This window comes from Sturnus vulgaris, chromosome Z (assembly GCF_052056855.1).
Source record: "Sturnus vulgaris isolate bStuVul1 chromosome Z, bStuVul1.hap1, whole genome shotgun sequence".
In the NCBI taxonomy this organism is placed as follows: domain Eukaryota; kingdom Metazoa; phylum Chordata; class Aves; order Passeriformes; family Sturnidae; genus Sturnus; species Sturnus vulgaris.
In genome coordinates, this window is record NC_142283.1 from 58020751 (window position 1) to 58037046 (window position 16296).

General features: G+C 36.6%; 1 protein-coding gene across 5 annotated transcripts in view; it reads right to left on the minus strand.

Moving 5' to 3' along the window:
* The window catches only part of POC5 (POC5 centriolar protein), a 30537-nt gene that overhangs the window by 2282 nt on the left and 11959 nt on the right, over positions 1 to 16296 (minus strand). For 4 of the 5 annotated variants that reach the window (XM_088156576.1, XM_088156578.1, XM_088156577.1 and 1 more), the window contains exons 2-9: positions 11143 to 11321; positions 10578 to 10754; positions 8271 to 8375; positions 7385 to 7564; positions 6154 to 6316; positions 2959 to 3077; positions 2095 to 2208; positions 1409 to 1585 (exon numbers count right to left, since the gene is read on the minus strand). In XM_088156576.1, coding sequence (XP_088012702.1) covers positions 1409 to 1585; positions 2095 to 2208; positions 2959 to 3077; positions 6154 to 6316; positions 7385 to 7564; positions 8271 to 8375; positions 10578 to 10754; positions 11143 to 11295 — 1188 coding nt within the window. In that variant the 5' untranslated portion in view covers positions 11296 to 11321. The remainder of the gene's footprint in view (positions 1 to 1408; positions 1586 to 2094; positions 2209 to 2958; positions 3078 to 6153; positions 6317 to 7384; positions 7565 to 8270; positions 8376 to 10577; positions 10755 to 11142; positions 11322 to 16296) is intronic. The other variant, XM_088156579.1, reaches the window with a different exon arrangement.

The window sequence follows — 16296 nt, forward strand, 5'->3', positions numbered from 1 at the left end:
ATGGCACAAAAAATCCACATTGAAATAGCTCTAGGTGAGCTGTAGTTTAAAAAGAAAGATCTGCAATCCCGCAAACTGAAATACACTGATCAAGAAGGAAAAAATACATGGCCATTTAACAGAAAGGAAAAAAAAAACAACCTTACTCTTCCTTATCTGTAACACATTTTTAGAATACAAAGTGCTAGATTTCCAGTTAACTAAATATCTTGAGCTTTTATCACCTCAATCTTATTTCAAGGTTGGTTTGTTTTAGTTTTTTACCATAGTGCTCACAATTTTCTCCTGTAGTGCTAATTTAATAGTATTTTGAAGTATTTGCTATGAGGCAGTCACTCAAAGATCTTTGAAAATAAAAGGTTTGCAATTTTATCAAGAATTAATTCTCTACCCATAAGACTAGCCACCAATGTAATAAACATTGTAGTCATTCTGCTTTTAATCAAGTTAAATTATCTTCCCTTTCAAATTAACTCAAAACAAATACTTGACTCAGATTTTTACTTGCAGAATGGGTATACAGAATATATCCCTAGGGCTGTCACATTCATTACATTTTCAGAAGTCAGTTTATGTTATAGCAGTTCAGGTGCTTTCCTTGTCACACTTGTCAAAAAATCTGAATCCAGAAATTGTGGTTAATGAAATAATTACCACATTGAATCTCTAAACTCCTAAGAACATACAATTTAAATATTAATTTCTGCTTAGGAGCCCAAATTCTTCAAAGTGATGTGCAGCAAGCCACACAGCTGTGAGTCATGGCAGGAAATGGGGGCCTTTTCTGCTTTGGTGCTGCCACCCTGGTGAGGGGACTGGGGGTGCTTGGGAGGTTGGGAGGAGACAGAGCCAGGACAGGTGACCCCAACTGACCAAAGGGATATTCCAGAGCATGTGGCACCCAGCTCCGAGTATAAAGTGGGGGAAAGAAGCAGGAAAGAGGGAGGGGGATTTGTGGAGATGACATTTGTCTTCCCAAGTAACCAAATCATCTGGGCATGGTGGGGCCTGGCTCTCCTGGAGATGGCTGAACTCCTGCCTGCTCATGGGAAGCACTGAATTAATTTTCCTTGGTTTGTGTTGCTTGTGTGCACAGCCTTTGTTTTCCCTGTTAAACTGTCTTTTTCTTAGCCCATGAGTTCTCCAGCTTTCACCCTTCTGATTCTCTTCCCAAACTCTCTGGTAGGGGAGTGAGTGAGTGGCCATGTGGGGCTTGGCTGCTGCCTGGGGTTAAACCATGACATCTCCTCACCAATCCCTTCAACGCAAAGACAGTAAGTGCTGTTTACTGTTTTCAACAGGTCTCAAGTCTGAACTTTGTCTAGACCTCTTCACAAGATAACTTTCCTTCAGGTTATTACTAGATATGTTGTAATAAAAATATTTTAAGAAGCATAATCTGATTTACCTGAGTGACTGGATGATGTTTCTCAACAATGACTGAACTCATGGGTGGAGAAACTCCCATCACTGCTAAACTCCCAGAAGATCTGGATTTTTGTCCCATATCAGCTCGGCCTGTGATTCGAGCAGTGATTGTTCTTCCTGGTTTCTGTTGTGCAGATGTTATTATTTTTGCCATGGGCTATAAAAAAATTAAATATTAATTGGTAAAAAAATCTAAACATAATATTTACAATGCTCTAGTGTTTCTGCTCACTTTTATCTGCCACGTGACTAAATGGAACATGTGATGTTGCAGGTAATCCAGTTACATTACACAGGACTAAATTTTCTACACCTGGCTGCAACCAGGATTACTCCATTTTTTCCACGTGTGAGATAGTATTTCAAGCAAATGACTTCTGTCCTGAGGAAAGACTAATTTGACAAAAATCAAGCAGCATGGATAGCTTAGCTTCACTTCCTGACTGCATATTTGAGTGACAGCTGAAGGTACTGTGGAAATCTTTTCTAGCAATAACAGAGCAGATAATAAAAAAGCTCTCCCGTGCATACAATAAGGCATCTTTCTCAGACAGCTGATAGCAAACTATGTCAAATTCAGAAGAGAAAAAAGGGCAGTTTAGCACAAAGCACAGCAAAGGGAATGAGGGAGAAATTTTAAGGAACAGGATAACTTTAGCATGTTACCAGTTTTTGAGTTGATGTCACACCAGATCCAGATGTTGTGCTAGCAACAATTACTGGAGAATCAGAATCTAACCTGGTCTCAGGAGTGCTTGCATGAGCCAGGTGGCTAGAAAACTGAAATGAAATCAGAGTTTACATAGAATATTACCTTCTAGAAAATACAATTTTACTCCTTAGATAGTCAGATTTTTTACTATCCCAATTACCCTTTTAATTGTAAAGCCTTTGCAGATATTTTTATGTCTAGTGTTACTGTTTATTGTCTAATTTTAAATGATTTGTATAAAAATTGTAGAAATGGCGTGAATAACATTTGTCACTATTAGAATGAAAAGTCAGGAGACAGGCATGCACCTCATCTCTGTTCTAACCTACTCTCTAGCATGATAATGTTCTACAGCAGCAAAGTTTTCAGGATGACTCCAGGGCAGGTCCAAAACAACCATACTACTAGATGATGATCTGACAATAAGCTGAGTTCCCTCAATGTCTGTATGTGCTACACCCCTAAAAAAGAAGTTTGAAGTCAAGCCAGCTTTTCATCTTTCCAGAGTATATTAAATTCAGGCTTTAAAAAAAACCAACCCTCTTAACAGCTTTTTTCCATTAAGAACCTTAGAGAGTAAATTATGCTTATTGTAGTGACCGTGTCTCCATTAATTTAATGCAATTCCACTAAAATTTTAAAAAGAGCTACAGAAAGCAAGCCACAGCAGCTGTGCCCCAATCACTTTATTTTCATAATGCAGTCTGAACACACCTGCAGGTTTCCTTTTAGACCTGTACTCTCTTCAGAAAAGCCCCAGTCAAAGAATTTATTTTTTGTCACTAGGAAATATAATTCTGTTCCAGCTACTTGCTTACCATGTTTTCCATCTGAAGAGCAGCTGCTGGTGGAGGTGGTGGTGAGGTTTGATTATATTGTGAAGGAGGTGGCCTTCCTGCACCAGTGGTAGCATTATCACTTCTCCTGCTTCCTGTATCTATTATTAGAAACACAAAGTAATGGGATAAGCACATAATCTAGCTAATGCTAAGGGGTGGAGATATGGAGGAAGATAAGTTACAACAAAAATTTTGTTCTAAAAAGCATTTCTTTGGGATTTCTGTATAATCCAATAAAAAAGAACAAGCTGTTTTATAGAAGTAGGAAGACAGATATAAAGAAAAATTCCTGTATTTTTTGAGATGTTTGTAAATGTTTTTCAAGGGGCTTGTTTCTCTCTTACGTCCCAAGATTCCCATGACACATCATCTACTTGTAGTGCAAAGAACTGAGGTTCTTCCTTTGGCTTGCTCAAACTAAAACCAGTGTGCAAGAGGTACTCTTATCCTGAGAGATAAAATCCATGTTGGATAGGAAAGCACAAAGGTCATAATGGATTTCTGTGAGAGCACAAGATCCTTAAGGGGGCTTACTGACAGTAAAAGAAAATGTTATGCATTAGCAGCAGCATCTCATCCCCATATATAATTGCTGGACAGTGGCCTTATCCTGGCTGCAGGGCTGGAACAATTTACAGGCTCCCTACAGCTCCCATCTCCCCTCACTGGCAAGCATAAACTTGAACAAAAACCATCTATCCATCTAGGATACTTTTATCTCCCAGTGCAGACACTGGGGATGCCAGATCTGCAGACCAGATCTCCAGATAAGTCCAGTCTCTTTTCCAAACAGTTCTAGCCTTTTCCTTTTAGAATACACTTTTTTTAAAGGAAGGAGAGAAAGGTATTCTTATTTACTCTCCTACTTCTGAAGAAGCTGATGCTAGCTGGAGTTCCAGGATGAGAGAAATTTGCTCATTCCAGGAACTAGAGTGACACCGTGTGGTAGTTGTGTTTGGGTTTTTTTAATTAGCTGAAATAAGCAGGAAAAATAAAAGGAAGGTGCTTCAAATCTGTGCAATACTTGTCAAGAGTAAAATAATGCCAAAATATGAATTTTGTACAAATCTACATGCATACACACACATTAAACTTAAGCACAGACAGGACCAATGCGCAGTTACAGAGCAGTCAGATCAGATCTATGTTACTGAAGAAAAACAGTGTTAGGATTTTTATAAGCAAAAAGTTGAGTTCCTGTGGCTTCAGTGTTCCTTTAAATACATAAAGAGGTTAAAAGAATCTTAATGTACTATTAATTTTAAAAAGTCAGCTAATTAAGCAGATAACTTTAATACAGTCAACACAGACACTAAATATTATTAAGCCATTAAGACTGTGATATACGAACACTATCAATAAATACATTATAATGATATATATGTATTTTATCTGTAGATTGTGTGTATATTAAAATAACCTAAAAATAAATTTGTTAAAAGGGTTAAATTCTGCTTTTTATATCCAATGACAGTAGGTGGCACTGCAGTGCTCATATAAACTTATAATTGCTGACTGATTTTGGAACACGGAAGTTTTGATGTCCACAGATTAATAGACTAATAGAAACAAATCACAATCATCTTCTCTGATGTTTGCAGTCCTCCAGTGTCCTGATCACTGTTCTATCTGATTAAGAATGCAGATCAACAGTTGTTCAACCACATTAAATAATTATGTAATCAACTTCATTAAAACCACCATCTGGCTGTAAGAAAAAGAGAGTATGCCTGGGGCAGGGGAGGAGGTGGCACCAGAGGTGGTGGAAGCTGATGACCTGCTTGGGACCCAGGACAACAGAGTCTTCGAGATGTTACAAAGCCTGATTAAAATGCATAATAGGCGACACACAAAAAAAAGAGTTACGGGTAGCCTAACATCCAGCACAGCAAAATCTCTAGGTGTTGTGCGGGTGTAGAATATCAGTTCCAGCTTCTCAGTAAAAATCAAGCAAAATCTTTGGTCCAAGAAACTCAAGAGTTGGTCACAACTATTCTAGAGGTCAGTTTTCTTAATTTCCTTACTACTTATTCTCATATTTCTAGATCTACAGAAACAATGCTTTCACACCTGTCATTTACCTCAGGGAGACCTGTTTTCTGTTGCATGCTTTTTTGAAAACAATAAACAAACAAATAAAAGATAATGCTTCAAGATAGAATAATTCTTAATTAGTTACACAGTGAAAAAATAAAGTACTTGGGAAATGCCTTGTAATTTTATTCCCAAACTCAGTATCTTCAAGAAATCATTCATTCTTAACCTTCTACAAATACGAATCCTGAATTTTTACTAGCACATAGCTGCTACATTTAGCTTATGTCATATTGATTTCCTCAGCAACTGCACAAATACCACTTATGTTTAACAAGATTAGACTGCTGCTCAAGTAAGTATCTCTACATCTTCAGGTTTTTATTTCTTCTTCCTATCTACCTTTTTTGGTGAAGAGTTTCTCTAAAGTAGTTCAGAAGCTTCTGTGTAAGACAGTTAAATTTAGCAGGTGAAGTTACTTGTCTAAGGCTATTAACCACTGCTGCCAGTACAGCTGGTTGTCGAGCTGTGGCACTCCTGCTGGCAAAGCTATTTTCTCTTTAACATAGGTTGTTGCACCAGCACGATTATGCTCCTACTGCTATGGATTACCTTACTCTGAGAGAGTGATTTCATTACATCTGTTCTGGCACGGAGCTAAAACTAAATACAGAACCTGAGAGATTTGCTTGCCCTTTTTACATTCAAAAGCAAGATTAAGAAAGAAGGGAAAGCTGTCTGGGAAAAGCTCATTCATTGCACACTGACATTCCAGAGCATAATGGAATTTTCAGGATTTCATCTTCACTGCTCCATATCCTGGTGTTTTAACAAGTTTGTCACCTCTGACTTCCTGTTCTGCCTTCAGCTGCAGGTTACCACTCTCCCAGCAATGTGGGATGAAGAGAACATGTTCCTCCTTCCAGCTACAGCAATATGAAATCCAGCAGCAGAGTATTTCTCAACATGTCAACGGGACATTTTAAAGCAATAAAAGTTTAATAAACTCTGTACTGCCAAAAATTCTCAAATCAAAAAAAGAAAGAGAAAAGGAATTCCATTAAAACAAACAACAAATCCCAAACAGATCGAGTCAAAATGCACATACACTACCAGATTAAGCCTGCTATTCATACTAACCAGGATCTGGCCTACTGTCCTTGCTTTGAAACATGGTCATTGCTTCCAGATTCAAAGCACATACACCACGCATAAAGGCTTTCTTCATGGTGTCTTCATACTGATCTCGTTCACTGTGCAGTCGCAGAATCTCAGCTTTTGTCTGTTCCAAAGCAGCAGTTAACTACAAAACAGAATGAGGAAACAGGTTGCTCTTCTGAACGCCAACTACAAACATATTCATCAATTAACTTTAAAAATAATTTACTATATTTACAAAGATAGAGGTTTTCACTTGAAAATGAGACGAACAGCTCATTGTAGTTTCTTTGTAGTACAGCACAATATTAATAATAGGGCATATCAAGGACAAGACTATTCAAAAGGACCATCAGACTCTACCGAAGCAGAAATATATCTTGCAAGCCTTTGTCTTTTAGAAGTTGGCATGTGGCACAATCCAGATCTCTGCAGAAACATAGGTTCATTCAACAGAAGAGCAAATGTTCTCAGACAATTTTTTAAGTATAAGAGTAAATTTTCATCACCAGTCTCTCTTCTCCAGATAATGTAAAAAACTAAAAACGCAGAGAAAAGAACAGAGCAAGTTGCTACTTATGGTTTTTGGGCTGTTAAGACACATTTGGTAAGCTTGTTCTTAAAATTCTAGGTTTAATTTCTTGCTCAAATACAAAGCTTTTAAAAGTTGTGTTTTTTTAAACTGATTACTTAGCATGCACCAATGCACAGGCTGACAATTTTACCTTAATCTCTGAAAACTCTTTAAGAAGTTTAATTGGCAAGCTAAAGAAAAATCAAACTTAATTTCAGCCTTTAACAGAGTAGCTATTACAGAAAAAAAATTGCACTCATCATGATCTTTCAAAGTAATGATGCTCTTCTATTTCCATTGTCTTCTTCATTAGGACCACAAAATGCATAGCCCATACTAACAGGATGCTGTTAGAAAACAAATGGCATTCCCATTGGCAGGCAAACAGAGATTTGCTTTGTTTTGGGAAAATCCAATTTATTTCATCTGTGCATGCAGATTGGCAACATTTTATATCAGATAAAGGGAAAAACAGTAATGTCTAAAAATATAGCAGAGATCCGTTCAGACCTTCTTGCACACTTGGGAGCTCTATTCTGCTGGAAAACACTCACGTTTGTTAGGTTTGCTGAGAAAGAGATACTTTGGAGGGACAGGGATTGAGAATCAAAGAGTAAAAGAAGGAAAAAAAAATTTTACCTCTGCAATTTTGGCTTCAAAATCATTGGTGAGCTGAACACAGATATCTTCTGCCCTTAACTGACAGGCTCTTGCTACTTTTTCTTTCCATCTTTCTTCAGTAACAGAACGCCACGCTGCCCAGACTTTCTTCATCAAAGCTGTCTGGAAATGTTTATCTGCCATTCTAATTGCATATACCTTAGGAAGTAAATACAAGTACATCATACGAAAGTTTAGGATTGATAAAAAGTTTGGTACTTCACTGTGGATGATTGTTTTACAGCTGATTACACAGATGGCAGCAGGAACGCCTTAACTGAGTTACAGGTCCTGCAGTGAAGTGTTACACAAGCAGCGTCAGCAGCTCCGTGCTGTCTCTGCACATGTCATGCCACATTACTGTCCCCACCATGAGGAAAAATTTGTCAACTCCTTGTGTTGTGAACACACAACAGTGGTTTTACTGTTAGTTTAATGACACTCGAACAACAACCTCACATACATGGTGAAAAGAGACATGTGAAGCCATTTGTTGGGTATGTGGCACATTTGGACTCACTGCAGGAATCATAAAACGTGAAGTCACAAAGATTGCAGATCGTGTAAAATACCTTTTGAATAAATTTAGACTTCAGGATTGTTTAAAACTACTTTAAAACAACTCTACTATTCTAGTCTATTTCAAAATAGTCAGCAGACAACAGGTTTTTTCCCATTCCAGAGAGTATTCTGACAGCAGCATTCCTTTTAGAACTGATCTTTTCCAACTGTTATTTGACACTGTCAAATACACCAAAATAGAAACACCGTAATTTTTTTCAAACTGTAACGGGAACTGCAGCAGCTCTGACTCTTTTGAGTTCAGAGGTTTAATTTTCATTGCATTTTGATTTTGTGCACATACCTCTTGTTTGGCTTTAACGTGCCGAATCCGCCACAGTGTAAATTTTCTCATCAACTCTACTCTCTCCTTTTGCTTTTCTAATGCTTGGGTCAAGTTATTAATTACCTGCAAAAATATTTATTAACACTATTTCAATAGCTATGATCACTGTAAGATCAAAGGCAATACATTTTATGTCTCAGTTATTTTTCACTTAAAGCATTTGCTTTTAACAGATGTTTTCTACTGAAACTTCCTCTTACTCTGATCAAGTAAGAAACAATAATCAGAGTTCAAATCAGAATTTAAATTCCTGTGGCTTCGACACTCAAGATTGTGGCACTTACAGTGTGTAGTTTTAGGAGAAGTTCAACTGAATTGTTATTTCCTCCTACATTTGGTGGTTTCTGAGCTACTTTCTTAAATATTACCATATCATAACATCAGAAGAACCTCTTATTTCAAAGAGAATTTTGATAAATCAGAAACATTTATATTAGAAGTTTGTTTCACTTATCTGAATGGAATAAACAAGCTAAGTCATTGCTACGAACAAGGAAAATCTTGCTAAGAATTGTTACTCTCTTTAGAAGTTCTCATGAAAGATATTACATTAGGCTTATAGCAATTAAAACATTTGAGAGGCAAGATGTCATATTGGACAGAGACTGGAACTGGGAACTTTTACCAGCAATCTCTACATTTAATGATTACACATAAACAGCAGAGGTTCCCCAACTAAAAATTAAGCCAGGTATGATGCAAATTTGGCACACCAAATCTGAATATTGCTCCATATTTCTTCCTAACTTCTTAAGCTAAATTCTGCCACCAGCCACATATGAGTAGTCCAATGGTCAACAGTGACCTATCTTGGGACTTTGGGGAATAATGTAAAGTTATTTTAACTACTGCATAAATATTGCTGAGAAGAACACATGCTAGCATATGTTAATGTTATATTGCATTTACAAGTTACAAGTAATAATCACTGAACATACATCAATGAAAAGAATGATACCTAAAATTAAAATAGACAGCAAATTAAATTGATATATTAATTACTTATGCTGAAAAAGTGCAATAAAAATCAATTTTTGATGCTGCATCTTAAAGTCTTAGAAGTCTTAGCCTAAGTCTACTTTTGTTAATTAGTATATTTTTGCAAATAAAAGGCATTTGAGATTCAGAATATGAAATAAGAATCTACAACACTTGTAATGTGAGGCTGATGGACCTTGGTTTATGTCCACATCAAGATACAGCAGTTTTCATAATTACGGATTGATATATGGAAACACGGAAGCACTGCCACCTTCCATTCAGGTGGTAGCAATAGTAGTTTTCTATTCAAATTATTTTTTTCTTAGAAACAGAACTACCAAATTGGCTGAAAAAATAATTTCTTTGGCAGCAGAAAACAAAATAGAGCTTTCAAGGTACCATTGAAAATTACGGCACATTAAATATGACTGACATACAATGATATCCAACAGAATTAGTTGTTTGAAAGATATGAGCTGAAATAACCATGCACATAGGTACTAGTTTGCATTGTACAAGACTAATCCTGTTATTGTAATGTTACGACATTTACATTTGCTTGCTCTTAGGATTAGACTGTTTTCCAAATGGACATAGAACACCATCTTCATTCATTAACTCCTACAATGTATTTTTTAAAAAAACATAAGTAAGAATTAGAAACACAAACTCCATTAAGTGTTCTCAAGTACTAGGTTAAATGCTCAGGGTAGCAGTAAGAAGACTCAATTATGTTATGTGACTGCAAAACTGCCAAGATTTTATATCCATGTTCACAGTTCTAGTTAATTTTAAAGCTGTTTACTCTGTTGACAGCAGGAAATTGTAACCCAGAGAGTCTAAGTGTTCAATCTTAAGTATATGTACAAATGTAGAATTCCTAAGAATCCTAAAACAGAGGCTCTTCATTTATGAGACTGCTGCCCATTTAAAATTCGAGGAATATCGAGCTAATAATTGAAAATGTAGGGGTTTTTAAAGTGTAAGAGCTAATAGACTCACCTAAGCCTGTGTAATCTTCATGAAATAAATAAGAAACAAGAGTAGACTCTAGATTTAAGAAGCAAACAATGCAAAGAGTGCACATATAATGTGTTTTCATTATTAGTATAGACAACTCTATTAGCAGCAACGATTATTTTTCTACTATACAGTCTGAATGTATTATTTACTTCTCTGTTACTTGCTTCAAAAAAGATATTTTTCAAAGAGATGGACCAAAAAATTTAGTGTGAACATTTTTAAACAGAGAGGAACTATTCAAATATGAAATTGAGTTATTACCTCATCTTTCCTGCTAATAGAGATTTCATAAGTGTGAAGTAACTCCTTCAGGTTTTCCATCTCATTCTGCAGTTGTTTCACTTGTGTGTCATGTTTCTCTTTCTCTTGTCTCATTTGAAGCTTGTGATGTTGAACCAAATTAAGCTTCCAATTTTTCAGTTCAGTCACAATATTTGTCTGAAAATAAATTTCTAATTTATTAAAAGGATAACAGTAATGCAATGAGTTTGAAACATTCCCTCCTCTCCATTACTTTAATCTTAAAACATTTAGCAATTAAGGAGACATGAATATTTACAGTGATAACTTCATAACAAACGCTGTGTACAGCTGTAAGTTTTACCAGACACAATGAACTGTTGAATCACGGTATCTGAACATCCCTAACGGAGACAGTTATTCCAAAGTTTTGGAAACAAGATATTCTATGCTACATATGCTTATGTACAATACACAACAACAACAAACACCACTCCTCCATCAATCACACTACAACTTCTCCAGCACTCATTCTACAATACAATAACTGTGAATGATTTTTAAAGATTCCATACAATATAAATACCTTAAGACTTCCACTCCAGAGATCAAGTATATTTTCTATTTGAGTGACTTTTTCATCTGGTGCAGTTAATTCAATCACTGTGGTTTTGATGACTTCTCTTGGACCATGTGTGGACCCCTGAGAAGTTGCTTCTGAAACAGCAGGTTGTTCCATAATAGACTGCTTCACTGATGTTGAGACCGAAAGTGAAACGAGAATAAGGATTAACACTCTGGAAAGGCTAACTGGTCCATATTCTGGATGGAAGTCAGAAGACATGCTTTGGTAAAAAGGAAATAAAATATTTATGACATCAGAAACCTCCTTTCCCTATAAGAAAAACTAATCCAATTCTAATACATGCTTCCTGGACACATACATTTATATTGAAAATCGTATTGTAACATTAGTAAATTCAGAAGTACTGCTCCGTTAAAATACAGTATCTTAATACAAGTTAATTTGAAAGAGAATGATCACAGCAAGCACCAAACATGCAGCCAGAAATAGCATCTCTAAGTAAAGGCTTCTTGACAATTAACATCTCAGGCCAACAATCTACTAACTTTTGCCTTTTTCCTCAATGAGCCTGTAAGCACCTGAGGTCAGTGTTATTCATTTACGAATTCACAACCTAGCCTGGCGATATATTTCCATGTTAATATGTACCCGCATCCATTTTCCTTAAAGCTTTAAATTTGTTCATCTAATTAGAGTTCAAGCAATTTGAGAAAGGAAGTGTCTACCATGAATTTATATAATGCCTTACACAATAAATCCTCACTTTCAGGAGCTGTGGCTAGGTACTACTGTAATAAAAGTTAAACCCTGCCCAAAAGCTAGCTTGTATGCATTTGCATACAATACAATTAATATTTAAGCAAACTTGGGAAGTAAAATATTGTTTTATATTTAGTTATTCCTTACAAAGAATTTGTTATTTGAGTTGACAACTGAATAAAAGAAAATTAGAATGAAGAGGCATTAGCAGATTCCTGCTAATAACAACAAATATGGCAACTTAAAAAAAATTCTTTTTGTCGAGGAAATCTACAACATTTTAGTCTTCACTTCTGAAAACAAATATTATCTGATAGGTACGATTTTCTGGTTCAACCTAGACGAGATAAGCTTGTCTGTCATAAAACAGTATCTTCAGTGGACACTAGAAAAGTGTATTTCTAATTTATTTAAGGCAGAGCCTTGATGGTTGATATTCTTTCACAGTTATTTTTACTGTTTAGGTCCCCTTTCCTGAGGAAATGAGAAGAGCTGTCTGGCTGATACTCCCTGCCACAAAACTACTATAATCATGCTCCAAAACAAAAAGGAAATAAGGAAGAACCATGAAGCAGAGGCAGTTACAACTACTTTTTGATATTTCTCTCACAATAATGCACAAGGCAATACACAACCACACACCATATAATTAACACCACCTTGAGCTAAAGGAGTGCCATCTAACACATCATTTTTATAGACTAAAGGCCCTACCTATCACAGAAGCAAAAAACCATAAACAGATTATTCCCCATCACAGTGTATATTAAAATCAGGCTTTAGCTTTTTGTCATAGCTTCTCTTGAAGATGACAGAAGTATTGCTAAGGTAGAATTTGAATACTCGTTCCTTGTGAAAATCTCCAAAATACGTGACATGCCAGACAGATGATCCAGATTACTTTGAAACGCATCCAATTTCTGTGATGAAGAATCTGGCTGGCATCTGACAATAAAATTACCTGACAGTTACCAGTGTCAAATATTTACAGCTCTGTCCTTCACCTCTTTTCCCCATTCCTGCATGCCACTCTCCTTTCTTCAGTTGTGACATCAAATGCATGAAGCCTTGTTTTTATTTTTAAACTACTTCTACTTGGTTAGATTACGAAGACATCCAACCTACACAGCAGTTTGTAAGATACCTTCAAAAAGAAAAACAACCCCAAAACAAAAACAAAACAGAAAAACTAAACAAAAAACCCCCCAGAAAACAAAAAACAAAACAAACAAACAAAAAAACCATACCACAAAAAAACCAACAGAACAAAATGTAACCAATCAAAACAGGATACTAAAAGAAACTGACAACTGCCATAGTCTGAGAATCACAGTATTACTAGTTCATCACTCCCTTCCCCTTAACTCTCCCTATGAACAAATTATCCTAACATAGCCTTCATTTCTCTCATTTACCATGGGACGTATAATATATTCAGTGAATTCACCAAGTCTATCTCTTACGTTTATAACATCATCTTATGAAATTCATCTTGGTCTTCCAGCATTGCCATAATTTTCCAGTTGTACACGTATTAATATAATTCTTAGTTCTAAGGATCTCCTTCTGTCACCTCTATTCCTTCCATAGAATTATATGATGTCATTCAGTTACAGTGTGCTGAGGTATCAAGGATATTGGAACCATTTGGATATGATAAGTATACTAATGTTCTTTATTAAATAATCTCCACACGCACTTACTGCAACAAATCTCTAGACAGAGGTAATGAAATTAACTGTTTATCCAGATGTCTGTTTCTACTGTTGGGTTTTTCTGTGTTGTTCTAATATCCGACTTTTTCTGCTTTTATTAAGTAAATAAGCTCTGACAGACTGATCTCACACATGACATGCTATTAGTGGCCCAAGCTGAGCACAGCAATTTGCTAAAATGTTCTAAGAAGTCTAATGGATATATACTGAGGACTGGCAGGCCTGAAGAGAAGGAATTTTTCCACTCTTTGGGTATGAGTCATCATTGTACATCTCTGCAAGAAATAATTTACTGCTCCAGTCTTAGTAATTTTCAAATTTAATCAACTAAACTGGTAACAAGAACAGGAAATTAAGTTTTATGTTTCAAAGTTCAAAAACATTTGGACATAGAACTGAATTGAACTGTACAGCATGTTTACTCCAATTACTTTTCTTACTTGACTGAATGCTGTTAGGGAAGATACTACGTATACTTAAATTCTCTGCAAGAAATAAAGATTACCAGTAATCAAGACTTCTACCATCATAATGGTAGCATCCAGACCAAAGAATATTCACAACCACAACTTCATTTCAGAAGGTATCACATGGCATTGGAAACTGTGTTGGTCCCAGTACCATCACATGGAGATAGGGAAAATACATTGTAAACCTGAGAAGCTCTGCAGAAGGGCAAACTTTCAGGTTTTAACTCCATGCTTAGCACATTCATTAATTTTGGTTTACAGTTATAGAACACTAACCTAATAATTTATGATTTTGTTATTTTAACACAGTAGAAGCATTAGAGTCAAATGTCAAAAAGTCTCATTTTTAGTATGAAAAGTATGAATTTTAGTATGAATAAGCAAACACTGCCAAAATTCTAAAATAATGGAATTTAACAAAAAAATTAACTGTCCTTCAGAAATAACCTGGTAAACAATCCCACCTGATCAGCATTAGAGGTATATTATTAAACTTGAATTTAACAGTTTTCTCATTGTTCATTCAAAGTCATGTATTACCATAATGAAAAAATGAAGGTATTCTGAAGCCATTAATATTGTGGCCAACACTACTTCAATACAGAATCACCATCAATCAGTACTAGTGACTGTATTGAAGAGTCCAACATTTTGATCAGATCTCTTCCTAAAAGTTGAAATAGCCTTTTTACAACTAGATAGATAGTTTCAAACTCTGTCTCAAGGAAGTATGACCCATCTCTCCCAGACTGAGAAGACATAGAGATATTTTGAACTGCCAACACATATTTTGATAAAGTAGCAAAGCAAAGGAAACTTGTTTATAGCATGTAATTGGCAGAAGCAGGATGAGTCTGTATAAATATTCTTCTTGTGTCTTCTGTTCTCTGGGAAGTTTAGAAGCACTTTCTTTACTGTCTTTAATCACTTGTTTTTTTCCATTTTAAAAATAATAGACAAATTTTATTTTGCAGGGTGCTGCCTTTTGCAAAGATAATAAATACTGGAGTGTCTCCTTGTAATGAGCAATACAACTCTTTTAATGAGAACTACAATGCCATCAAGTATAAGACTATTTTTTGATCCTATTTAATGACAGTTAATGAGAACTTTTAAATGACTATTCTAATTTGATAACACCAAGCATATTAAAAAGATGACACTGTTCAAATATTTCAAGAGAAGCAACCAAGGGAATGGAGTTTTGTCCTCTCACTTCTATGGCCATAAAAAGGAACAAAGACCTGATAGGTCACGTTTAGCCTCATGTAGTGATTTGACATTGGCTGGATGCCAGGCAGCCACCAAAGTTGCTCTCTCCCTCACCTCTGCAGCAGGACAGGGGAGAGAAAATATAATGAAGGGTTCATGGGTTGAGAGAAGGACTGGGAGAGATCACTCATCAAATACCATCATGGGCTAAGCAGGCTCTAATTAGAGATATTAAATGAATTTATCACTAAAAAAAATGAGAGCAGGATGAGAAGTAAAATAAGATCTTAAAAAGTCTTCCCCTCATCCTTCTCTCCTTCCCAACTCTACCTCCTCCCCCAATGGCACATGGAGACTGGGGATTATGATCAGTTGGGGGTTATGGGGGGGTTATGGTCAGTTCCTCATGTTTTTCCTCACAGAAAGTCTTTCCCCTGCTCTAACATATGGAGTCCCTCCCATGGGAGACAGTTCTCCATCAGCTTCAATGTGAGTCCATCCCATAGGCAACAGCTCCCTGTGAACTGCTGCAGTGTGGGTCACTCTTGCATGGGGTGCAGTCCTCCAAGGACAGGCTGCTCCAGTGTGGGTCCCCCACCGTGTCACAAGTCCTACCAGGAAACCTGCTCCAGCAGGGGCTCCCCTCTCCATGGGTCAGCAAGTCACTGCTCCACTGTGGGTTCCCCAAGAGGTGACAGCCCCCTCTCAGACATCCACCTGCTCCAGTGTGTGTCTCCTCCATGGGCTGCAGGTGGATCCCTGCACCCCCACTGACCTCCAAGGGCTGCAGGAGCACAGCTCTCTCACCATGGTCTGCACCATGAGCTACATGGCAATCCCAGCTCCAGTGCCTGGAGTACCTGCTGCCCCTGCTTGTCCACTGACCTTGGTGTGTACAGAGCTGTTCCTCTCACATATTCTCACTCTGTTCTTCTGTGGTCACAATTACAACTGTGCAAAACTTCTTTTTCTTCTCAAATCTCTTATCAGAGAGACCT